This window comes from Lytechinus variegatus, chromosome 1 (genome assembly GCF_018143015.1).
Source record: "Lytechinus variegatus isolate NC3 chromosome 1, Lvar_3.0, whole genome shotgun sequence".
Classification (NCBI taxonomy): Eukaryota; Metazoa; Echinodermata; class Echinoidea; order Temnopleuroida; family Toxopneustidae; genus Lytechinus; species Lytechinus variegatus.
The window spans coordinates 56,126,146-56,154,119 of record NC_054740.1 but is presented as its reverse complement, the minus strand read 5'-3'; the positions used below and the strand labels follow the sequence as shown (position 1 = coordinate 56,154,119).

The 27,974-nt window shown below is 35.7% G+C and overlaps 1 protein-coding gene across 1 annotated transcript; it reads left to right on the top strand.

The window, feature by feature from the left end:
- Window positions 1-16,366: 16,366 nt before the first annotated feature.
- On the top strand, window positions 16,367-26,820 carry LOC121417615 (deleted in malignant brain tumors 1 protein-like). The gene is made up of 8 exons (XM_041611354.1): window positions 16,367-16,473; window positions 16,920-17,252; window positions 17,660-17,881; window positions 18,531-18,614; window positions 19,201-19,464; window positions 19,818-20,012; window positions 24,307-24,372; window positions 26,044-26,820. Exons 1-8 carry the CDS (start codon window positions 16,377-16,379, stop codon window positions 26,184-26,186), a joined length of 1,404 nt encoding a protein of 467 aa, XP_041467288.1. The 5' UTR covers window positions 16,367-16,376; the 3' UTR covers window positions 26,187-26,820.
- The last annotated feature ends 1,154 nt before the right edge of the window (window positions 26,821-27,974 follow it).

The following is a 27,974-nucleotide window of genomic DNA, read 5'->3' as shown; positions in this document are numbered from 1 at the left end:
GCTACATACAACTTTTCTCGAGAAGTCCCAGTTCTCTCTCAAAAGTCTACATTATTTTGTACATGACACATACTGAAACACCGTGTTTTAGTGGTGGTGGTGGCGGCATGGGCGGAAATCTATCCCCAAAGGTAGGTGGGACCAGGGGCTGGAAAATTTGACAAGCCCCCCCCCCCAAAAAAAGGGTTTTCACCAAAAATGTAAGGACATTTAATCCTAAATACATGCATTATTTGTGAACGATTTCTCCATCATAAATGACGAAAAATAGTAGGGGGCATTTTGATATTGTGCCCCCCCTACTATTTTTGGTAGGGGGACGCGTCCCCCTGTCCCCCCTAGGATTTCCGCCCATGGGTGGTGGCGGCGGCGGTGGTATACTTGCAGTATTAGTAGTAGTATTAGTAGCAGTAGTAGTAGTAGTAGTAATAGTAGTATAGGAGTAGGATCGGAGTAGGATCGGAGTAGGAGTAGTAGTAGGAGTAGTAGTAGTAGGAGTAGTAGGAGTAGTAGGAGTAGTAGTAGTAGTAGTAGTAGTAGTAGTAGTAGTAGTAGTAGTAGTAGTAGTAGTAGTAGTAGTAGTAGTAGTAGTAGTAGTATAGAAGGAAAAGTAGGGATAGTTCATTATGTTGTTGCTATAGAATGAGGAGAAGTAAAGTAGTTGCATGCATTCCCTTTCTCTATGCGAGTAAAAAAAATGTTAAACTTTTTAAATTAAATATTTTTTTTTAAATGTGGGATTCAGACAGAAATTCTAGCATGTATGGATGAAGTAAATATTCCTTTGTAACTTGGTAAATTTTGTTGCAGTGTTGTTGTTATGGTTGATTGCACAATAGCCATTGTTTGACATGACCTTCGACATGTCCATTTCTCTCGATGCACCTCTGAGCTCTGGAGCATTGCTGATATGGCCCAACGAAGTAGAAGAAAAAATAGAAGAAAATAGATATGTAATTAAAGATAAATGTTTACCTACATTCATGCATTTCATCGTGTTCATTTACGACATATCAAACATTCTCTAAATTGTTTACAATTATGCTATATTTTAAAGGGGGAAGTTTACGACAACCTTCTTCTGAAAGAAAAAAAATATATAAAAAACTTTAAAAATCTATGCATTTTATACTTTACAGAACATAAGAAGCAGCTGCTCGTAAATGACTATACAAATGAAAACCTAAAAATTCTAATAACTTTTTTTTAAATCTTTGATGGTTTTTCCTCAAATCTTCAAAAATATTTGTTATCGTTTTTTCTGCTATTTTTACAATAAACCTTTTGTCAGGATGAAATTTCCCTTGTTTTCATAGCAGACATAGAAAAATAGTCATTCTAAAACACATTATTCTTAAAACGAAGTGGTGGATTACTTTTAAAGGACAAGTACAAGTTTCGCTTAATTTCTCAAAACAGTTACATGCACATTCTACTCGGTATGCAAATGAGGAGACTGATGGCATCATAAATAATAAATGAAAAATAAACGAAACTTTAAAATGTCATAACTTTCTTATTTTACATCTTATTTTGATGAAATTTTCAGCGTTATGCTAGTTTGATTTTTCTCTATTTATTCCAGTCAACATTTTCCTGTGGTGGACTTGGCCTTTAAGGAGTTTGTACATAGCGCTTTTCCCAGAACGGCTCAAAACGCTTTGCAGCATAATAAAACAAGGTCAGAATGAATTACTTTTTAACCAAACTTATAATAAAGTAATAATTTTGTTGTTTCAGTTGAAACCTGCTTCAATAATTTCATTTGTTATGACAAGTTTCTCTCATTTTCAACATGAAATGTTCATTTAGAGGCCTATAGGCAATTTACTTTTAAGATCAAATTATAAATAAACCAAATGTCTTGAGAGGGAAGGGGGTGGAGAGAAAGAGAGAGAGAGAGAGAGAGAGAAATGGGGAGGCAGGGAGAGTGAGAGAGAGAACATGAAGTTTTAACAATTATTTTTCATGAATATATACTTCGCTTTATGCCTTTACCCTTACAGAGGAACCTATGACTAGCTAAAGCCGAAAAAAAATGATTAACTATATACACATTCATAATTTGACTGTCATGAAAACAGCAATTTCACGTCATCATTCTTGTCAAGAAGTGAACGTGTGTGGAAGTCTTTTATTTTTTCGTTATTTTATGAACCACCTTAAGCATCATCCCTCTGTGACTTTGATATGAATTTGACCTTTCAATCGCTGCTTCCATATAAACAATCATCCACCCATTCACTTTACGTGGGCAACTGTAGAGAGCTTTTTCTCAGCGAACTAGACTCTCTCACGCCTCACACGTACAGTCGATAATCTTGCACAGTATGTATTTCTTTTAGCTAGTAGAGTACATACAACCTGCATATCAACATGGAAAATAATCCTATTTAGCACCTACAAAATCACAATCATAATCGTTTTTATCATCATCATATATCATCATCCTCATCATCATCAACATCGTCGTCATCATCATCATCATCATCATCATCATCATCATCATCATCATCATCGTCATTATCATCATCGTCATCGTCATCCTCATCACCATTATACCATCATCATCATCAGCATCATCATCATCATCGTCATCGTTATCATCATCCTCATCATCACTATCATCATGATGTCATCACAAGCGCCACAATTACCACCACTACCACCACCACCACCACCACCACCATCATCATCGTCATCATCATCATCATCAATTTCATCAAGTTATCACCATCATCATCACCATCATTATTATCATCATCATCATCGTTATCATCATCATCATCCTCAACATCACCATTATCATGATCGTCATCACAAGCGCCGCAATTATCACCACCACCACCATCATATCATCATCATTAATTTCATCAAATTATCATCATAATCATCACCATCATCACTATCATAATCTTCATCATCATAATCATCATCATCATCACTTATTACCATCCTCATCATCATCAACATCATCAATTTCATCAAAATTATAATCATCATCAATACCACCAACATTATCATCATCAGCATCATCATTATTATCATCACTGTCATTCATCATCACTTATCATCATCATCACCATCATCAGCATCATCATCACCATCATCATCATCATCACCATCATCACCATCATCATCATTTATCATCATCATCATCCTCATCTTCATCATCATCATCACCATCATCATCACCACCACCATCATCATCATCATTATTACATTATCACAAGCACCACCACCACCACTACCATCACCACCATCATCATCATCGTTGCGCCCCCTTGCGCCCCTCGTACACTGCTCACAGACTTCATCACGGCGAGGCGGAAGCCCTTCCTTCGTCTCCGTGAGCTCGCTTTTCTGAACCGCTCAAAAACCAAAGAGGATATAACATTACATATTTGTGGGCAAGTAATATTTCATAGCGGGATTTCATAATCCATTCATATTTGCGTGGGTTGGTGGTGTAGTTTTGTGACCCTGCCGGACCTTTTTGTAGTGGCGGTGTTTATAGTCAGACGGATCGTTGTATAGCATATATTGCTCTCCTCTTCGATGTGAGTCCATTTTGTGACTGGGTGATGATAACCATGTCTATACCCAAAGACGAGATATAAGTACGCATTATCCAAATCTTAGCAAGAACCCCTAATGTGAAAGTTTTGACTCCGTCAAACAAGTCATATATTTGTGAATTTTGATAAGCAGGAACAGTAGATGAAACGACAAGCGACTCTCCGTCAGGTTTTTTTTTTCTCTATCTCAACTTGATTTAACCCTGAGCACTGTGCCTGAGGTAAGTGTATCTATATTTGGTTGATATATGAGTCTAGTAAGGAATTCTATCAATAAGACCAAGGAGATATCACCTATCTCCTTGATATGACCCCGTCAGGAGAATGTGATTTCATCTCATTTTCACACTTTCTGTCAATTTTAAACAAAACAATACTAAGACCAAGGATATATCACCTATCTCCTTGATATGACCCCGTCAGGAGAATGTGATTTCATCTCATTTTCACACTTTCTGTCAATTTTAAACAAAACAATACTAAGACCAAGGATATATCACCTATCTCCTTGATATGACCCCGTCAGGAGAATGTGATTTCATCTCATTTTCACACTTTCTGTCAATTTCAAACACAATACTACTTAGTACTACTACTACTACTACTACTACTACTACTACTACTACTACAACCGTTACTACTACTACTACAACCGTTACTACTACTACTACGACTACTACTACTACTACTACTACTACTACTACTACTGCTGCTGATGCTGCTGCTGCTGCATGCTACTACTACTACTACTACTACTACTACTTCTGCTGCTACTGCTACTACTACACACTAACATCCTATTTTTCTGATACTATTTACGTTGCTGTTGTTGCTATACTGTCATTGTTGTTTCTTCAGTTACAACACAATCAACATCAAAATTACTATACTACTACTATAAAATTAATTTCTGATATTGAAGGTAACCATTGCAATGCGAAAAGAAAATACCCAAAAAAGAGATCCAATGACAGTAAATTCAATGATAAATAAGAAAAGTTTTTATAAAAAAAATAACAATGTGAATACCATTCAATCATTCACACGTATATAGTCCTATACTGTTGAGAACTTGAGATATTGATGCAAGAAATAGTATTCACTGACCCGCTTCTGAACTATCTCTGCATTCATTGCATTCTTTTGCCGACAATAACATGACAATTTGACTCTTTGTGTTCGTCTATCATCAAAACCTTTTAAGGTCTACTGACCGAGAAACGTCATTGACTGAGGTCATGATGGCTTGACGTTAAACTTGACAGAAAAAACCCTCTATAATTCTTACGATTATTGTGTCAACATTACAACAAATGGAAATAATTGTTGAAATCACAATACACCTTGCTGTAAGTTGAGTCATTATATCTAGAGTTTCTCATATTTTGGATAAATTCCCAAATTGAATATAGGCTTACTGGTATATGGTTCCTCATAAGCTTTTAACCTCCGCGCAATTAACGACATGTCATTTTCAAATAATATTAAAGGCAAATTCATTGAAACAAATATACGAAAAACAAGGATTTATAAACAAAATAATAAAGCAAAAAGAATATTTCAAATCTAATGAAAATTTAAATCCTCAGTGATAAAACTGAACGGAACAAATTCAGTCAATGATTATATTTCTTTCAAATGAATAAAAGTCTGTTACTATATTGTCAGCGTGTTGTACCCCAAGATTATGGAGTTGGAATACAATGAAGATCAATATTATGACATCTTTGAAGGTGATCAGAATATGACAATGAACACGATTTTTTTTTAAACAAGTATATATGTATCTTTATCCACAAAACTTGTACTGTAATAAATATTTATTTTACGATTTATATGCAATATTGACTTCAACAATTTTGGCAAACACTTCTGTTTTTCCCCTATCTAGTTTTTCGTTAATTCAAAAGGAATGTGGTATATACAACCGCAGTGTTAGTAGAAAGACACCGCTATATAATTAAAACGTTGAATATGAAAGAATGAAGGTCATTTTGGTATGATGATATTGTAATTAATTTATTCAAGATGACACATCATTTACCTAAAAAAATAGTTTATGAGGTTCAGTAGTAATGACCTTCTCCTGCATTCATTTTAAAGCATTTATTAATTAAATTCAATATTTGGTTTATATCTTTATTTCCATAGAAAATAAATTCATTGAATCAACATGTATCATTTAACATGTGTAGTTCGGGTCTATAACAATTGATTATTTTTTGTTTTCTAAATCAATTGATCTTTTTGTACGGATGTTACCATGATAATATGATGGAATGTGGTCCATATTTACCAAATTATAGATCATAAAAATCAAAATGAATAGTAGAAGTTCATCAAATAAAACTCATGAAATAGAAATTAACACAATTCTTAAATCTGTCCAAATTCTTTCTAAATATAGGAAAAATGTGTATTTCCTTTTGTTCTATTCTAATTGGCAAAGATGCCCGCGAATCCGAACCCTTCTTAATGCGATACTTACATGCCATATGTGAACATGCAGGGTTACCCCCCCCCCCCCCCCGCACACATTTGATTTCTTGACAAATTTAAAGTTGGTCGGCCTAAAACTGTCGTAGCTTCACTTCACACGTAAATAAACACCGAGCCATATATACTTTATCGTTTGGTTTAAAAATCATCATATCGCAATGGAAATATTTCATGTTTTATGTTTCTACTTTAAAAAAAAAGTATATTGTAAAGAATCACGTCGGTCGGTTGACTTGTGTCACTGCCCAAAGGGGCGTCCCTCTTTTGAGGGGCATCCTTTTTCAAGTAAAATAATCAACCAACCCAATCAATCAATCAATCAATCAAGCAATCAGTCAATCAATAATCAGTAATTGAATGAATGAATAAATAAGAAAAAAAAATCATTCAATCAATCAGTCAATCAATCAAGCAATCAGTCAATTAATAATCAATAATTGAATGAATGAATGAATGAATCAATCAATCAATCAATCAAGCAAGCAATCTGTCAATTAATAATCAATAATTGAAAGAATGAATGAATAAATAAATAAATCATTAAATCAATCAATCATTCAATCAATCAATAAATCAATCAATCAAGCAAGCAAGCAATCAGTCAATTAATAATCAATAATTAAATGAATGAATAAATAAATAAATAAATCATTAAATCAATCAATCAATCAATCAATCAGTACATCAATCAATCAAATCATTGGTTTAATCGACCCTTTCGCTTAGGAAAAGTTTGCAACTTACAAAAATATTTCAGTCATAATCGTACTGTCATCTCAGTTACTATAGGTGCAGAATCTACCGATCATCCGAACAAGACATTAATATCCTTAAATCATGTTCTTCAAATCACATTACTGAATGTGTTAAGGTCATGGGTGTGTCGATCTCCAAGTATACCAAGAGTTAAAGAAGGAGGGCAACGTCGCACCCTTATACTGGTTCCCACACCCTCATCTCAGTGTGATCTTAATAAGTGACCTTCAAGTTCTCGTTTATACCCAGCTGGATCCCGATGTTGGCCGTGCCGGTGGAAGAGTGTGATCATGGTATACAAGTACTTGGCTTGGATACAAAATTTGACTTTCAACTTCAACTTGTAGTATTCACAAGTAAAAGACTCTGTAGACGAGTAAACTTGTAGGATCAAAGAGATTCATAGTTTTCATTTCGCATGCAATCCATGGATGTTAGGTTCTCAGGGCCGTAGCCAGGGTGGGGGTTCTAATGCTTATGAATCGTAGATAAAATAATGTTCTCTGGTAAAATTCACGCAGTAAGGTTTTGCTATAATTATGACGGGCGCAAGTTCTTACACAAAAATCAACCAACCACCAAACAGGATGAAATATAAACCGGCCAACTGTTGTTTTAATAAAATTCCCAATTCATTTTGCATGCAAGTGCCTTTTAACCAACAGTTAAAGGGTTCCTTACTTTACTTTAACCTAGTTGTATGTTTTTGTAATAAAAATACTGAGCGCGTATCCCATGACCATTCACAAATAGAAGTTACCCAGGTTACCATAAAGAATATTAGAGGCAACAGAGGAATACATCAAAAAGTTCCTATTGGATTGGAAGATGAATTTTTCATCAGTCCAAAGTGTAATAAACATTTCTCCCCATAAGTAAATTATATTGCGAGGCAAAATCATAGTGCCATCAGCAGAATCATTTCTATCTGATTTGGACATGCCAATAAGTATTGGAGGCACATGGAAGGAAGAAGCATATCAGACCTGAATGTTACTGTTCTGTGGCCGAGTATGGATCACGTCCAGCCATCCTGTATTACATGTGAAGTGCTTCACATGTGTATGTGACAAAGTGAGCTGTGCATAGTCCTGCAAGATCTTTTAAGTCATGATAGATCTTGAAGCTGCAGGATCCCAGTCAAAACACCTTCAATCGGAACTGACAGCTCAAATTCAACTTCTGCAAGAGCTTTCAAGTCATGATTGATCACGGAGCTGCAGGATCCAGGCCAACAAGCCTGAAACAGGACAGACAGGTCCAAATCAACTTCTACAGGATTGAGTCGTCATAGATCAATCATATAGCTACAGGATCCAGGCCAACATGCCTTGAAATGGAACTGACTGGTCTAAATAAACTCTGGCAAGATCTTTCTCGTCATGATAGATCCCAGAGCTGCAGGACTGATCAAGGTCAAAATATCGGGAAACAGAACAGACCGGTCCAAATCAACTTCTGCAGGATCGTCATAGATCATATAGCCGCAGGATCCAGGCCATCATGCCTCGAAATGGAACTGACAGGACTGAATCAACATGGCAAGATCTTACGCTTCATGATAGATCCCGGCCGGAGCTGTGCAGGATTGATCCAAGAGACGGAACTGACACGCCAACCTACTCCTGCATGTAGCATTAGGTCCGGGAACAGCATGGAGAATATTATGATCTTCAGGCTACGAAACGGAGGGGTAAAATCAAGGCCTTTCAATTAGCGACCGACTACTGTTAGCAGGGGATAAAATGGTATCCATGCAAGCACTCATTTGGAAATTACATTCTAGCGAGATTCATGGTGTTTGAAATGATTTAAAACTTAGTTGTCTGAATCAATTCTTGGCGGTCATTCTTTCACCTCTCCAAGATCAGAGATTTTTAGGTTGTAAGAACCCATGACCTCCTGGTGAGCTCTTGTAACCGTTCTTCTACAAGTGTGACCTATCGTTAATGTTTATTTTGTGGAATTCTTCCCAAGGGCATTTGTATAGGTACACAGGGTCTTAAAAGACATTAATTGGGAAAAAGTCATAAATTTCTAGTATGCCAACAGTTTCTAGACTTTTAATTCTTGATGTTACAAGTGTCGATTCATTCTACCTTTATTGTCAATCGCTCAGATATTGACATGAAGTCTTTTATCATTCAATGATGAGTATTTAGGTGTAATAGCAAACATTAATAAATAACCGCTCACTATATAAAAAACGTTAAATAATTCAAAACATATCATGCGGTAGTTTAATTTGTGCATGCAAGGTTTCACGTTTTTAAGCATACTTGTATTATTACCTCTTAAACACATTGATAATGTTACCATACGGCCTTTAACAATCGGTTGCAGAAAATATATTACTTATAGCAACTGGTACTTATCATGGGCAGGTATACATGGTATACATGTTCCTGGGTTGTTGAGATTAATATGTTAGTTATACATTAGAAAAGATGTGGTGGCTCATAAAAATTATAATCATGAAAATACCCTATATGCATTGGTTACTGAAGAAAAATGTTAACCTACCAACCGTTGCTTTGGTGCTCATTGGGTCTACCTATGGAAACATTCATCACATAAGGAATCTATGGGCCAAAATTAATTTCTGAGCTCTTCTGAGTAAATTATAATGATCTGAACTATGATAAACAATTGTTGTTATCGAAAAGGGTATCTTAACAAACGATCAACTGCTGTGATACAAAGAAATAATGCTACAGACTCAAATTTATGAGACAAATTGCTTGTGAAACTGTTCCTCAAGCCCAATTTAGCTCAGTTACTAAGGTAAATATGTTACCTAGTAACCATTGCTATATTAGTAAACTCACGTTGGCACCCCTTGCTCAAAATGATTAGAATAATCTACCTTTGTGCAAGTTTTCATGCTTGTACCATTTTCTGAATAGTTTTTCACCAATCGCCTAGACTTTTATGGTTTTCTTCCATTGAATAAAAAAGTGATTTGTTCTTCATAGTTTGAGTATAGGCCTGTGTGTGCGTGAGGGTGTGTGTGTGTGTGTGAGGGTGTGTTTGTGTGCTTAATGGTATCGGTTCGCCTAAATGAGTTTTAACATTCCATTTTGAAAATAACACTATTATATACGGTATAGATGGTCCTTGGATATCATCAATTCATTTTAAATGTATGTTGACAAAGGCGAATATTTCCCCCGTAATCTTATCGCGAATAATGTAGTAGGATTTAAAACAGGTATACTGGCTAGAAGTCTCACGGACGGCAGATGTGCTATCAAAATATGATACACCCCAGTTCACACGAATTCATTACATCTATTAGGAGCAGGACCACGTTGCATAAAAGTTATCATTGTGGTAACTTTGCCATCCAATGGTAACTCGCATGGAATCCTTGATTTTGATTGGCTGTTGGTCAGTGTTACCACGGTAGTTACCATTCGATGCAAATTACTACAATAGTAACTTTTTTTGCAACGGGGTCCCGGAATTATAACTTGAGTGCAGGCAGTGGCGGTACAGGGGAGGTGGGGGTATGATGGTACAGCCTCCCCCTGAAATTTTGAGAAACGAAGGAAAAGGGTAATCCGTACTTGTACTGCGTTTTGTTAATTTCCGTTAAGTGATACCATGTAACTACACGATGATACCCTTTTTTTTACCCTTAACTTTTGTTGCTTGTTTTGTCATTTTTTTTCCGATAAAAGAAATTTGGAGTGATAACCCTCGATTGTCACATTAAACTCCATAAAAGATTAAAATAGTTTATGGGCTTGTTTGTGACATATCCTCTATAGAATTTCACAAGCACATTCGCAATAAGATCCTTGACAACTTCAATGGAGTAAATTGACTTACATATAAACTGGGTTCCAAAAGACAGTGATCAAACCTTGCACGGTTACTGCACAAATTACACTCAGTCAAAATGTACAATATTTTTACAAAGGCTAGCTTCAATAATCTTTGTCAAGCACATGTCAATAATCAAGAGATTGGTCCAATCAGAGAGAGGCTATAGCCCCTCACATCACTATGTTTCTTAGAATCCAAAGTCCTGAAAAGAAAAGAAAGAAAGAAAGACAACTGAAAATGAGATGGGATTAAACAAGCGAGTGGAGCAGGAAAGGATTATGATTACGTAGCCATTATTACATACCCTCCAACACAAGAGGACCAACGCAGCAAAAAATCTAACTTTCTTTTTTTTTGGACTGGATATATAAAAGTGCGAATATTCTTAGCTTTGGATGATATATCACTTTATATGCTGTGAGAAACAAAATAACATAAAAAGGTTAGATAGGCTATTAGTTATTTTTCAGGGCAACGGAAAAAAAATCGATTCAAAGAGCTGGGTCAAACGTGTATAGGGCCTACAATAGACTCCTTAACAAAATGATGCATAATAAAAAGATATTAGCATGAAAGGGATTACTGGATCAAGATAAACCTCGCATTTTCTTGGAATATATTTGATTGATATTTGGTCGCATTCTATATCGTCGAGATTCTTAAAGGAATGTTGATAACCAAGTTATAGGAGTATCAAAAATATCATTGAAGAACTGACATACCCCCCCCCAAAAAAAATCGCCTATCAATTATCAGATCCTCGATATTCTTTTATTAATTTGTTTTCATACAAAAATTATTGATTCATCTTGTGTTTTTGTTTCTCTTATGATTCTCCTGCTTTATCCCCCACTTTCCATTATTATATTTCGGCAGGAGCGGTGCCAGAATATTTCTAAGGGAGGAGGAGGGGTGGTACGTGGGGGTGGGGCATATTACAATCGAACGGTCATTTTCTTTTCAATTAAATAATATGATAATTAACGTTAAACTCCTCAAAACTCTTCCTTATTGTCCAATGTCTTCCTTCTCTTTCGTTTTCCTCCATTTTTTCTCTTTCTCCCTTTTTTTGTCCGCTAGTAGACTAATCTTAGGGTTAGTCGCCCCCTGTAATATATAGGCTTATACTCCAATACGACGTATTGTGTCCCATTGTGTCAATAACTGACGAACCAAGATGAAATTAAATTTTACATGTGATCGGGGTAAAGGTTGAGGAACGAATGAAAAGGTAGCTAGGTCACATTCCAGATACTGTCAAGTCAAGGGTCGAGGAACTTGGAAAACGTAAAGAAAACTCTTGTTTCTCCTTCGCGACACCCTCAAGACATGATCGATAGGTACTGTATTTAAAGGCCCGTGCGAGAGAGAGAGAGAGGGGGGGGGGGTAGGGGGCCTAAACGGTTTAAAGGATAAAGAAAAATGAAAGAAAATCCATATTAATTTTGTCAAGATGTATTTTAGATTTTAACAAAAGTAAACATTTTGCCTGGTATACCCCCAAAATCTCAAAGCCGTAGAATACCAAGATAATACATAGTCAAGATTATAAGCGGTTTTTGTAATAGAACTGAAATAATACATATAAACAATTTGTTTAAAGTGAGAGGAGGGGAATATGACAAATGATAATAGTAATGATAAAACAAAATATGAATAAAAAAAATATCACACGAATCACATACATTGTCACTTTTGGTCATAGTAATGTAAGAGTAGAAATAATATATGTTTTAAAATAAGAGATATTAGTTGAACTGTAAAATCAAAAGGGTTCACTAACCCAATACTACTTTGTTTATGTCCACTTCATCACTACGTCACACTCACAAGGTTTCTTCCATGAAAATGACCATTACGGACTCAAGGTTTCTCCTTCATACTTGGTTCTCTCTTTCTCTCTCCCAGTCTCTCTCTCCCACTCTCACTCACTGTGGTCTTTCTTATCACACCCATTTCCTCCTTACCCAGAAATAGTATGAGTCAACTGGTCCAAGAACATAGAAACATTGTGATTGTCATACCAAGTCCAGGGTATAAATACAGTTGTACAAAATAGATATTTCAGATAGATTTTGGGGTTATTGAGCGACCGCTCCACCCCGCATAAAATCATACAGTTTGTTCTCCTGGCCCATCCCATGGCCGTAAACAAAGGAGTCCTATAGCTTTCACATATACTGTAATTTATGTTTCTTCATTGTATACTTCTCATCAATATTACATCCTTTCTACCTTCAAGAAAGGGTGAATAAATATATTATATTGGAACTGCATAATCATCGTCTTGTCATCTTTATTCGACTGTAACACTAGTATATATATACGCCATCGAACGCTACCATAACTACAAATATATTATCAACCATCATTAAAACTTTATAGTGTTACAGTAACAATAATTATTGACAACAATGTCCGTTTTTAATAATGATCAACTTGCAATACTATAAAAAGAACAGTATTAAACTTTGTAGGCCTACACCTCAGCCCCTCAAAATTTAACAGAAATTCAGTGTGATTCAAACGACAAATTTGTTCTTTATACCGAATTGTTGGGTAAACCTTTTTAAGTGTATATAGTTGAAAGAGAGAATTTGCAGTGAGTTGTCCTGGGTTGTTGAAAATTTTCCTTTAAATAACATATACCATCTTATCTATTTTCCTTGTCATCATTATCATCTGCCGCCATGTATGACCTTCGAAGGAATGTTAAACAACACTACACTGTAAAAGTAACGGTGTTAAAACTACACCAGTGCGATATTCGCGGTGTAAGTTAAACAATCTTTTGATTAAGTAGTCCTCTGTGTGTTTTTCGACTATACACTTGAAATGTTAGGCAACGTACCGTCCACTGTGTTGGGTAATTTACACTCTAAAAACAGATTTACCCAATATTGGGTAAAATGGGAACATGCGTGTTGGTTGAGTAAAAATATACCCAATATTTTGTGAATTTTACGCAATGCTGCGTTGAAATAGCCCAATACGGGGGAAAAAGATACCCAGCAAACATGCATGTTCCCTTTCTACCCAATATTGGGTAAAATTTACTCAATGTTTTTAGAGTGTATATGTTGGCAAAATATATATACATTCAGGACAATTATTATCCAATCGAGCAAATTCATTACCCAACTATTAGTTTTAATTTCTCAATTTGGGCAGATTTTAACCAATAGTTGTGTGGACAGTATAATGCCCATGGTTGGTTAAAAGTTTTACGTTTTTTGCCCAACTATTTCAAGAGTGTATATATTCGATATTATGCATAGTCGATAATAGCACCATGTATTTTACATCCAGCGATGCCGTGCACCGAATAAATCAGACCTGATATTAGATCATGAAGTTACATAAATGGATCATATTTGTTTCACCAAAGGCAAGATGAACATCTTCGTCGTCCCATCGAGATCTTCATGGTCGTCCTGAAAGGACCAACCCATAAAGAAAAAAAAACATCTTTCAAATCTTTTATCTGGAGTGGGAATTTAAGTTGTCAAACAATCTCACATGAAATGAAAAAGGAAGGTGACACACTGCAAATCAGGGTTCCGTTTCATTAAGACTTGTAATAGTAACAAACACAAAATTTCTAGAACAAATTTACCATCAGCCAATCAAATTGAAGGATTTCGCTAGCTTTTAACTGTTATTGCAACTTTGTTATTGTAACAAGTTTTATATGAAACGGGCCAACATGTCTCGCCCGACCCGTTTAGAATTAGACACCCCCATTCATTCTTGAGTGTTTTAAGAAAACTGTCCCACTGGTTCATGATCCCAAATCCAACGTCTGAAATTATAACAAAATCTTTATTTTCTGAAAACTTAGAAATTGATTTGTGATATCATATGCGAGCAGCTTTCATAATATATATCGTATGATAAAGAAATGAAAATCATAGAAAGTCATTTTGCGTATGACAAAATGTTAAAAAAATATTGATTCAACTATTGCAAAATCATATCCTTTAATGAAGGACAATGAATGCAAAACTTATACATATTTTTCAAAGAAATAGGTATTTTCCGCTCATATTTGATAAATAATTTTGTTAGTTAATTTGTATTTAAACTTTATTTCGTTAGGAGATGGCGGACACGTGAGAAACCTTTTTTCCTCCTCCTTCTTCTTCTTCTTCAGGCCATATACTTTTGAGGCAAGTATAGGTGCTTGGTTCTAGACTCGGAAACTTGTCTCGTCGAATAGAATGATTTATGATACAAATAAAGTAACATCAAAACGCGTCAACACAAGAGAAGGTCATTGCTTTGGCATCAAGGGAGAAGGGCATAGGACGAGGGAGGGGGGGGGGGGTCTGATGTTGCCCAGGACGCATTTTTTTTTCTCGAAACGCTTCCTTTTTAGTGGAAACATCTCATGATTTCCAAAGTGAGGTAAATAAGAGGTTCCATTAGAAAATTCTTTGGCATTTTTTTATATTCAAGAAACATCAATGCCTGTGATAGACATTAACAACGATAGATAGAGAGCGATGGAAAGGAATATACTAAACCAAAATTATTTTTAAAGGCTGGTGTGAATGAATTTTTCCAAGAATCATGGAGAGGTAATTAATGACCCCCCCCCTCCCCCTTCCGAAAGCACCGAGGCCAAAATCTAATTTTGTCTCATTATTTTGTCTCCACTTTCGTCTCAATTCTACAGCCAACGCTATTATGGCTATGATACAATTTACTACGCTACGAAGAGATGCTGGACTGTAAAATCTATTTGGGTCGGACGCCGCGATTTTTAATCTAAAATATATCGTTTTAATAATCAATTGCTTTGTAGTTGGTCGCATTTTTTAGTTATTGACCTTGCCCTTTTACACCGGCGTATAGATGGGGTTTGGGGGGCACTTGCCCCAATAAAAGTCCGACGCTTAAGGGGAAAAACCCCCGAAGAAGTGGAAAACGAAAGAAGAAAAGAAACGGAGCAACATATTACTTTCTGAATATTATGTCAAAATCTAAGAAAGATAGATTTCTTAAAATTTTCAGGGGCCTGTTGCATAAAACTTTTTACCTGAGAAAACTCAGGTTTTTTGCCCTGTGTTAAAGTCAATGGCAGAAATCAGACTAGCCTTAGTTTTCAGTTTTTACCGGAGTTTTCTCAGGTAAAATTTTGTATGCAACAGGCCCCTGATGTTCGTTCACCTGCAATCTTTTAGGATTTTTTTTTTATATTTTGAAGTTTTTATTTTTATTTTCAAAATGGTGTGACATAACAAAAACAACAATCATACAAAATCACAAGATTGTGCAAAAATAATCAAAAGTTACCACCATACGCCATTTTCTGTTCCCTCAAATATCATATGGCTCAACTCGACACTGCCCCTTGATATATATAGAGACATATGAAGGAATAATTTCTCAATGTTAAGTTATGAAATTGTATTGTTACTTGGAATTAGCGTTATTCTCGAAGCTTGATAAATGTCTCCTATTTTATTATATTATAATATCTTGTATATTGTATTACATTTTGTTATATTATATTGTATTACATCATAATATTCTCCAACATCCCGATATTGAATACATAATGTGCCTATACATGATTGTAGTTATCATCCCAAAATAGTATATTGTCGACGTTTCCTTTATTTTTTTTTCTTCTCACTTTCAGGTCCACTAATTCTCCTTGAACGTGGTTTTTGAAGTCAGATATTTCCTCTCAATTTTACATACATCATGTATGCCCAGTCAGCCAGTCAACTATGTCACCATATATTGGTTTTCACGTTCGTCATTGCTGCAATTTCATGCACCATTACTAAAGCACAAACTGGTAGGCTTATCATACTAAAATCAAACTTGCCCTCTGAATGAGTCAGTTTTTTTTCTTTCTTTTATTCTTGCTTCCTTCTGTATGTCATTAATACATGTATTTAAAAGAAAATTGTGAATCCAAGAAACATAAGCATAAAATAATATGAATTATATGGCCTAAATTAAAGAAGTGATGTGGCTCAGTGGATAAGTCTGCGGACTTTGAACAACAAGGTCCGGGGTTCGAATCCCACCATGGTACTCTCGTCCTTTGGCAAGGAGTTTATACATTTGCTACTCTCCACCCAGGTGTAGTAAATGGGCACCAGGTAGGAAAAAATTCCTTGAATGCTCGAGCACCTGATCAAAGTTGCTGGAAACATTGTACCAAGCACTATCTCAATGCTTCATAATTATCTTCTATAGGCTGGACACGTTGATTTTTGTTTGTTTTCTTTTGTGCAGTTTCAGGACGCTATCTTACGGATACTACACCTATCAACCTTACATCACCAAATTATCCGAATCAATATCCGAACAACTTGAACTTTGCATATCACATAACTGTGCCGGACGGATGTCGGATATTGGCCAAATTCCATTTTCTAAGCCTTGAAAGCAACAGCGATTTCCTGTCATTTGGAGATGGTATTGGGAGAGAACTTATCCGACTAACCGGGAGGTATTCGCCCCCGACTATTCTTTCTCCGGCTAACGTAATGTGGATGAATTTCACAAGTGACGCCAGTAGTTCGGATACCGGTTTCCAGTTTGAAGTTTCTCTTTATAATAAATCAGGTATATCCGCATTTGCAGCCAACTTCTATATTTCTTTTTTGTTCTCTCAATATGTTTTCTTTATCTTCAATATCGATAGTATTCTGAAATAAAATAATGTATCACTTTTTATGCATATACATGCAGGTTTGTATAGCCCTACTTAACAAAACTCCTCTTTCCATTTCATTTTAAACAAAAAAAAAACACGGGCAAAAAACTTTTTTGAGAGAAGTTTTCAAAACAAAACTAAAATCCGAATAAAATATATTCAACAGCACTCATATAACAGATTCATAATGAATGCAGGGGACGCAGAACTGATGGGGCTTCTCGCCCCACCCTTTCCAGTAAATTTGTACAAACCGCACTATTTCAAAACCGTTCCACGACCCCTGCTTTATTATTTCTTTTACTACTTTATATAGGTGTTCGTTTAGTAGATGGTACAACTGCCTTTAACGGTCGCGTTGAGGTATACACGGATTCCTACGGGTGGGGCACTGTATCTAGCTTGAGATGGAACCTAAAAGATGCTTCCACAGTCTGTAAAGAGCTTGGTCTTCCTGGGGCTATAAGCGAGGTCATCAATGCTTACTATGGACCTGGAACAGGGGTAGTTGTCATGACTAATGTCGACTGCAGTAATGGTATTGAGAATTTGTTATAAAATTATTACTTATTCCATGGACCCTACCACAAAATGCTTATTCAAAAACTGTCTTTATCTATTCCATAGGCCTATATCTTTCCTTTCTCCCACCTCCCTCTGCCAATTTTCTTTCATTGAAAGGATCTGTTTTACCATCACATCAGTTTTAGATAAGACTAATTTTGATGATTTTTTTAACGGTCATAAAATATTTGTTGGTCAAAATGCGTCAGACCAATTTGTTTTTCATATCATATCATATCATTAAGGTACGTTCTACCTGAATGATTTTTCTTCTGGGTCATGGGATAGAAAGACATGATTTCCGAACACATTATTTTCAATTATCATTTTTTTTCAGAGTATAATACGTTGCTCATGATGGCAATCAGTAAATTGCTTTCAAAGAAAATAATGAAATTACAGAAATCATCTTACTATGTATATTAATATTGCCTAGGCCCAGCTAGTTACAAAGGCTTCGTCATGGGTTTACATAAATTACAGTGCAACATTGATCTTGACGACAAAAGGTATTGCTTTCAAATAAAGTATTATATAATGTATTGCTATAGTTATATGTTGTGGACATAATTCAAATTTAATCTTAATTAGCAAGAAATAATCATTTTCACTCTTTTTATCAGATATCTTCCGACTTCAGGATTGTAATTTTCAAAGTCCCTGTTCTGCTTGCCCACACTCCCAAGATGCTGGGGTAAATTGCCACCGTAAGTAGAAACTATCGACGTGATTGGCTGGATGCGCATCACGTGACACGCTTATATTTTGTTATATTTCCCGGCCCTGTGTATGATGCTTTGATATAAATCAACTTCCGATGAACCGGTCAAACGCCTTTTCAATTCAATACAGGAATCCCTGATGATTTAGGGATTGACTTTTGCCTCTGTCTAAACACCGCTCTGAAACAATATATTTTTCATTCCCAATGTGAGGACCCGACAGTTTAAGTACATGCTTTTCCTTCGAAGATTTACCCCAACCAACTATGAAATAGATATGGCTCTTTCAATTAGGGAGACATTATAACCTTTCGATTGTATTTTAAGATTAAATGCCATATATATATATACATTATGAAAAAATCATTCAAATTACATTCAATCTTATTGAATCACATCTAACTATATACTGTGCTAATCCTTTTTATGGACCCTTTTCCCCATTATTTCTTCCTCTGCTTGTGTGTTTGGTAATTTTTTTAAAAACATATGTCATCTACAAAAGCTTTTGGCAATTAGTGGAAGTATGGAGTTATGCCTAATTCAATTCTTTCTAATTATTCACAACCAGGGCCAAACTACTTAGGGTGCTACAACTTACCAAATCTCCAATCCGGTTCGAGTACTGCCAAAAGTGTCGATGCCTGTGTATCTAAATGCGACCAGGCCAATATGAGGTATGCTGCCATCAACGGCGACAAATGTTTCTGCCGCTCGGATCTTTCCCTTCCGGAATCACCCGAAGAAAATTCGATGTGCGATCGTCAATGCTCGGAAAACCAAAACCAGGCCTGTGGTAGTTCACATGGATCTTCAATATTTACAGTATACGATAGTAAGTATTTAAACCCATTTCTCTCTCCCTCTCTCTCTCTGGGGTCTTGACATTTCTAACTATTTTTATATCTTGTATAAGCCCAATGTAAACAAGTACACACCCTTTATTGACGAAATTTTCACCCCCCCCAAAAAAAAAGATTGTTGGCCCATATGTAGTTTGAGAATAAAGAAACGTACGAATTAGGTCTGCTTATTGAAAATAATTAATTATTTATGCATTTCATAACCTTATCATTTTCATCCCGTGGTGAATAATTTCTCAATTTAATCAATCCTGAAAAATACAATATTGTTTCATGTTCGAATCCTGTATTGATTTTTACACCTTTTGTTTTCTCTCTCAACCAGCCGAATTTGCCAAATGCAAAGATCCGGGTATCCCAGAAAACAGCACAAGAACAGGAAACAGTTTTCAGTTCGGGTCAAAGTTGAAATACAACTGTTCTGAAGGCTTTGATCTGATTGGATCATGGGAGATCACGTGTGTTGAAGGGTTGAGTTTACAAGACCCTGTGTGGGATCATGACGTACCAGAATGTATAGGTATTTATTATTATAGTTATTATTAGTATCATCATTATCATTATTATTATCATTATCATCATCATCATCATCATCATCATCATCAAGTATAGTAGTTGCATGCATTCACTTTCTGTATTAACATACAATGGATTGGTTTGAGAACGTTCCGTTAATATACAATTATTGCTTAGCACGATCGATATCATCATCATCGTCATCATTATCATCACCATCATCATCATCATCACCATCATCGTCATCATTGTCATCATCATCATTATTATCATCATCACTCATCGTAATCATCATGCCACCATCATCATCATCACCATTACCATCATCATTAGCACCATCACCATCATCACCACCATAATCGTCATCATCATCATAGCCGTCATCATCTTCATCATCATCACTTATCATCATCCTCATAATCATCATCGTCATCATCATCATCATCATCATCACAATCGACATCATCATCATTTTCTCGACTTTTCTTCATCCCTTAGCGCTTCAAACGTATTTTGTTTATGTTTACTTCCTACTGAGTATCATTATCAAATGTAAAAATATATTCTGTCAATTTATTATTGTTGAAAAAAATAAACAAACAAACAAATAACCAGAAGACGATATCGGATCTCGTCAGGTCTACATTCTGAGGCAGATATGACTGTGACCCGGATGACAACATCTTGGTCCTCGTTAGGTGATGATGAGATGACGAAATCACTGAAGTCCCTAGCTTGCAATTAAAGTTTCTCTGTGCACTCACGCAACGTTTCACGTGGAAACGTATTTCGGCATCCTTGCTCTCAGGAAAGCCAACGTGATCAGATAACGAGATCTCGTCTTCTAATGATCTCTCCTGGGGGACGTAGAGACATGACGAGATCCGGTATCTCATCTTTCTGATCACTTGTTCCAAAGAATGTAAACATATCGAGACCCAAGATCCCGCCACTTGATCATCTCTTCGTACATCTCTGGCGTACAGATGGCGGGGGGGGGGTTCCCCCATACAAATTCACGTCCAAGAAAAAAAAAGAGAAAATGAGGGAAAATGAAAGAGAGAAGAGTGAAATATGACAATATTGTCTGAATGTTATGTCCAAATCTATCACAAAATAGGATTTTTTAAAGTTAAAAAATATAGAAATTTGTGCTCGCTCTGGTTTCACTCGCTCGCAACTTTTTATACATTCCTCCTGAATCGCCATATCTTGCCCCCTCAGGTTTGGGGCCCATTACGCTACTTTTTCTAAATGATGAAGACGTGACGAGACTCAAGATCTCGCCACATCTCTTCTTAAGGATGTAGACATGAGATCTCGTCACCTGATATTTCGCTAATTAGGTGTTGACTTTCAAGAAAATCGTTTCAAATCAAGGGCCCGTTTCTTTAAACTTGTTAAAATTTAAAAAATGGAATAACAGTTACAAGCTACTGAAATCCATCAATCTAATTGGCTGATAGTGAATTTGTTATATAAATTGTGCATTTTTTATTGCAACATGTGTTTATGAAACGGGACATTGTGTCCCACTTTTAACATGTTTAACATGTTTAAGCGTCCGCAATACAAACCCAAATCAAAGAATGACACGGCGGACCAGATTAGTTATTATTATTATTGTTATTATTTGTTTGGCGTCACCTGTGCCTGGTAGGCGAAAAGCGAACTGAATCACTGACCCGCAGGTCTCTCCTCCCGATATAACTGATTGGGGGGAATGCAGGTGGACCACTACACCGGGGTTTCCCCCTACTCTTAAACGAATAGTGCAATGGGTTCTTAACGTGCAAAGGTGGTGACTCGCCTCTACACGGGGCCTCCATTGAACGTCCTATCCGAGGGACGGAATGCTAATGTTTTAGCATTCGTCTATTCATTACAAGCAACGTTTGAAAGTAGATACAAGAAATATCCATATCTCTCAAAATATGGCAAATATTCATAAAGTAATGTGAATCATTTATTATTTTCCAAACTTTGAAAGACTTACCCTTTGGTTTGATTTTTTTGCTTCTGATGGACTAGAGGAGACGAATCTAATGCACTAAAGTGGTCTTCTGCGTCATACATTGTTTTGGATCTACAATCACGATCTACGGCGCATGTGTGATAAAAAAAAACCACCGCTAAGAGTTGAGTCAACATAACAAGACTAAGGATATTACATGATCAACTGATTGAGCTGACGCTTACGTTGCCATGGAAATGATAATTGAAAAAAGAAACATACGGTAGATGCAGGAAATATCATGCTGTCATATTGAAAGACTGATGACGATTTAAAAGGCTCATGTAAGAATATAGACATATAAATTTAAGATGTATAGCTATATTTAAAGCCCCCTTTACACCTGATGAAGTTCCCGCTACGTTGTAGAAATTCAGAAGAAAACATATGACTTAGCGCCAAAGTCGTTTATTTTTCTCAAAAGATGTGAAATTTCCACGTGCGTGCTACGTCCGCACCACGTCACTGTGAAGTTTATGTTGCGTGCGCGGTGTTCCCACTTAGTTTATTCTGCGCGCAGAAGTGATATATGCGACTTGTTGTATCTCGTCTATTTGATACACTCATTACACCAACGCTACGGTCATGCTGTTCCCGCCGCGTCAGAGGGAAATATCAATGACGCAGTAGGATTGCTACTGCTTAGTGAGAGCGTAGAGAGAACTGTTGTTGACGTGACATTTGGTCTGCATGATATCCGGAGACCAATTTTCCGCTACGTGGACTTTGTGAACATTTCCAAAGTCCATGAACGCAGCGGGCTTTCCGTCTTAATAGTGCAAAGTAATGACGCAGTAAGGACCTACTAACAACTGACGTAGCATAGACGTAGAGGACACCGGAAGAACGTAGCAACAACTCTGTCCATGTCCACTGTACTGCCATGTATAGGACATAGTGACACCTGAAAATGCGTGGCGGCCGCGCATGATGGTGAGAGGTGTTACTCGTTCTTTCTGTTCCACCACCCTAAGCTACGTTGTTAGAGCTGTTAGTAGATCGTAAGAAAGTCCTTACTGCGTCATTACTACGTACTGTTCAGACGGCGCTCGTGCTACGTAGACTTTGGAAATACTTAAAGTCTACGTAGTGGATAATGAGTATCCGGGGATCATGCAGACTATCAGAACAGTTCTCGCTACGTTCTCAGTACGCGGTAGCAGTTCCCATTATGTAATGGCCATTTTTCGTTGACGTATCGAGAGAACTGCATGGACGTAGCGTTGGTGTAAAGGGGGATTCGGTTGTTCAACTTGATGACTTATTCGAGAAAATGGTCATTTTAAAAGGATGGTCGTTAAAGCTGGTTCAACTGTAATAACAATAACAAAGATAATAATGATACTGATACACTAACAAGTACTATGATGACAATAACTGCCATTACCGCCTCTATCGTAATCTTAAAGGACAAGTCCACCTCAACTAAAACTTGATTTGAATAAAAAGAGAAAATTTCAACGAGCATAACACTGAAAATTTCATCAAAATCGGATGTAAAATAAGAAAGTTATGGCATTTTAAAGTTTCGCTTGATTTCACAAAACAGTGATATGCACATGTCGGTCGGTATGCAAATGAGGAACTGATGACATCACTCACTCACTATTTCTTTTGTATTTTATTATAATTATATGAAATAATTTGATTTTCTTGTCATTGTCATGTGAAATGAAGTTTCATTCCTCCCTGAACACGTGGAATTCCATTATTTTGATATTTTGTGCTTCAGGCAAGGAGGTCCTAATCATCAAATTCGTAAAAATTGAAATATTGTATAATTCAAACAATAAAAAACAAAAGAAATAGTGAGTGAGTGACGTCATCGACTCTCTCATTTGGATGTAACTGGCTCGTTCATTTAACTATTTTCTTAAAAATAAGCGAAACTTTGAAATGTCATAACTTTCTTATTTTACATCCGATTTTGATGAAATTTTCAGCATTGTGCTTGTCTGATTTTTCTCTATTGATTCAAATCAACATTTTTCTGGGGTGGACTTTACCTTTAATAATTCTTACTCAGTGAGTGAATACCAAATTGTTGTTTTACTTTGTACGGAGGCAATGATAATTTTTTTTATGTTCTGAATCATCACCTTCTATATCTGCCTTTGTCCCTCCCACCCCCGCCATTCTGCCCCCTCACTCTCTCACTTTCTCCCTTCCCACAGTTTATCACACCATCTCTCTTCCCAATCTATTCATCTTCCATTTTTCGATCAATTTCATTCAATTTGAAGTTATCCGTTTAATTCTTTAATTATCTATTATCATTTTTAAGCCCGCATCGAAAACACCACTCAACCAACGAATACCACAGCATTGCCACAAGAGGAATTATCCAATAGTAAGTTTATTTTTATACATATATATATATCTAATGTCGCCCGAAACGGAGTCAGGTCAGGCCGCCCCCCCCCCCCCCCGAAGTTTGACTGTTTGAATACCGTCCTGTATGTTTTTAGTAAAGAAATCACAAAATTCGCCAAAAGTGTGCACAAAAACCTTCAATTTCACTTTAGAAAATGCAAAGCGCCCAAGTGGTAAGCTCGGATGCTTCGCTCCCTCGCTTCCGTATTTCTCCCCCCCAAATAAAAAAACGCTTTCGCCCACACCCTGCGGGGGGGGGAAGAATAATTTCTGCATACGGCCATGATGCTTCTTATCTAAGCTGTATTTTGTTTCCTCATTTTCTCTTCAAAACAATGATTTCACAAGTCTTCAAAGTATATTGAAATAATGATATAACGGAACATTTGTAAAAAAATCTTTATATTGATATTAATGAAGTAAAGTGATGGGAAATAAGTTCATCATATTTTACAAACACATCAATTATCACAGTATGAAGGATGAAGGGAGAATGAAGGATAAAGGAAATTGGATGTAAATAATAAATTGACGCTAGCCAACGTACCTGTCTCCCCATGTACGAGGTCGAGGATTACGTTATATATATTATAATTATTTTCTGCTCAGGCTAACCTTGCTTACGGTTTCAAAACATGTCCAAGGTGGTAGAAAGTATGGAGTGACAACAAAATGCAAAATAATTCATGTAGCTTTCTATTTCTAAAGAAGTACAAAAGAATACACAAGTGCACTGTAACCTTTGGTGGCGACTTATGATGTCGCCAGCTTTATGGAAAAACTGAAAAGTTATTTGTATTAATAATAGATTATTGGGCGAAATATTGCATGATAACAGTTTTAAAATGAGGAAAAACCTCAGAATTTGACAATTTTTCAAATCGACATTTAACAAATTTCCACACACGTCCTCATTATCAAAAAATTATAAGATTAGTTTCAGGGAATGCATCTATTTGTGATGTTCTGTGTCACAGTTGCGCCAGATGGCGCCCAGTCGAGAAATTTCAAATCATATTTCGATAAAAATTTGCAACATTTGTTTTTGCTTTCCCCCGTAAAAGTGTTAACAATTTGTCTGCTCATAATATCTGACCAGAGGCAGCGAAAAGTAACTATTATTACAAACGCATTATTATTTCCTATTGTATCTGGAAAGTAAGTCTGTAGTTTAGGTTCGGTAGAAATGTTTTGTCTACAATCTGCAAGAAAATGCCAATGAAACACGGTAGACAAAATGTACGGAACACTCGGCCTCATCATGCTCATGGACCCACGCCAATAATGATATATGCAATTTAGGCAGCTCGAGCTAAATGTGCATGGGGTAACAATCTTAGGGCGCCTTAGAATAGATTATTTCTAGATAGATGGTGTTATATAAAGGCCTATTATTATTATTATTTTCATCATTGTGATTGTTATCATTATTATTATCAGTAGTAGTATTGATATTATAATACGTATTATTATTATCATTATAATTTTTATTATTATCATTGTAATCATTATTGTTATTATTGTTATCATTATCAATTTTGTTAATGTTAATATTATCATCATTGTTATTATCATTATAATAATTATCACCATTATTATTGTTGTTATCATACATGAATAAACATTCCTTGATATTTTGTTATTACAGACGACCTTCTCAACATTCTGACAATCGTCCTCGTGGTCGTCTTCTCGTTCATCTTCCTCGTCATCCTCCTATGCTGCATCTGTCGATGTCGGAAGAAAGGAAGGTGTAAAAGGAAACCAAAGAAGATGGAGATGTGGTATTAAACACTAAACATCGCAGTATAAACAAAATTAAACAACCTTGTATAAACTTGATTTTCTATATGAACCTATCATCGGCTGTTCTAAATTGAGTAACCTTTGACAAATTTCATCATTAAATTCGATTGTAAAAAATTAGAATTCAACACTGTTGTTCAAATTTCATAAAGATTCGCTTAAAATTCAAACACCTGATCGGTTCATGCAGCAACCCGTGTTGTATAATAACTTTTTATTGTGTACACACGACCCTCGCTTGCCATGTATTTTGTCCCAAGATTTTCACGAATCATTGATTTGGCGGGAAATGAATCTTTTTCACGTCATTACTACACGCTGTTTTTTTTTAATCTGTGTATTTATATGTATATGATTGTTACTACTTCATGGACGGGGATAATGCTTTTATTTGCTGGATCAGTATGTTAAGCTTGGAGGGCGACAGTATGGATTTTAAATCTTTCTTTACATCTAAGACTTAGACTTTTGCATGCAATGTAAAACTGATAGGGGTTTGTGTCAGAAGGAAATTGGATATGAAGAGATATTTCACTTATTCAAATAATCAATTTTATAACATTGTGAAAGCAAAATAAACAAGTGTATGAATAGAATAAAATAATGGATGAAGAAATAAATAATCAAATGAATAAATAAATCAATCAATGAATGAACAAATTAATAAACAATTGAATGAATATACATGTGAACAAATAGATAAGTAAATAAATAGATAGGTATGGAGATATGTGAATAAAATGATTAATAGATAAACAGATTATTTATTAGATAATAAACATGTGAATTAATGTATTTATAAATGAATGGATGACTTGATGAATAAATTCATGACCAAAAATAAATAAGTGGATAAAAAGAGTGATGGTTGTTAAATTAATTAATGAATAGATAAATATATATATATATTATTATACCCATTGTGTTACAACATGCTGTCTATAAACATTAAGCTATGACCCCCCCAAAAAATAATAATAATAAATAAAAACAAAATCAGGACCAAACAGGACCAAACAGCCCAACTTATTTTGTACTCTATACCCTGTATCCTGTATGCTAACAATTACGAGTAAATATGTCAGCAGTTAACCCCTACCCTGAACCATCCCCCATCATTATGGAATAACTTCTCCTTTTTTCACTCTAAAAAGACAGAAAAGTAAAAATCTTACCAAATATTTGGTAGAAAGGGACAAGCATGTTTGCTATGTAATTTTTTCCCCAATATTGGGCAAAATGCAAGTTCAAAGGATAAATTTCAACGCAACATTGCGTGAAGTATTTGGTATCATTTTACCCACCAAACATACATATCCCCATTTTACCCAATAATAGGTTTACCTTTTTAGAGTCTTTATAAAACAGAATCATGTTCAATGTTTGAAAGCAGAAAGAATTTGTATATTATATCACACAAATGTCTGTAAATTAGAATCGCATCTATTTTGTCACCTTTGTATATGAGACTTATTAATCATTGATTTTACATGATTTGATTGCAATGTTGATCTTTTTTTAAGGATCATAAAAGTACCGATCGATAGTATACATTCTAGAAATCAATTATTTATTTATAGGTAACAATGACATATAGGCCTACATAATTGTATGCGGGCAATCCGGCCATCCGTAAGTTATCTAAACTTAACTTGGAAATGTTTTTGTGGCGGAATAGGGGATTTTGGTAAATATGATCATGAGGATATTTTTGTGAAAACAATGATATAACTTACTGTGAAAATATAACTTACATGTTGATTAGTTTGTGAT

Excerpts from the sequence above, each read along its gene's own strand:
- LOC121417615 (XM_041611354.1), top strand. The coding sequence starts at position 16,377 with ATGTATGCCCAGTCAGCCAGTCAACTATGTCACCATATATTGGTTTTC. Across the intron at positions 17,882-18,530 it reads TAATGTCGACTGCAGTAATG|ATATCTTCCGACTTCAGGAT; the intron begins GTATTGAGAATT and ends TCTTTTTATCAG. Across the intron at positions 20,013-24,306 it reads TGACGTACCAGAATGTATAG|CCCGCATCGAAAACACCACT; the intron begins GTATTTATTATT and ends ATCATTTTTAAG.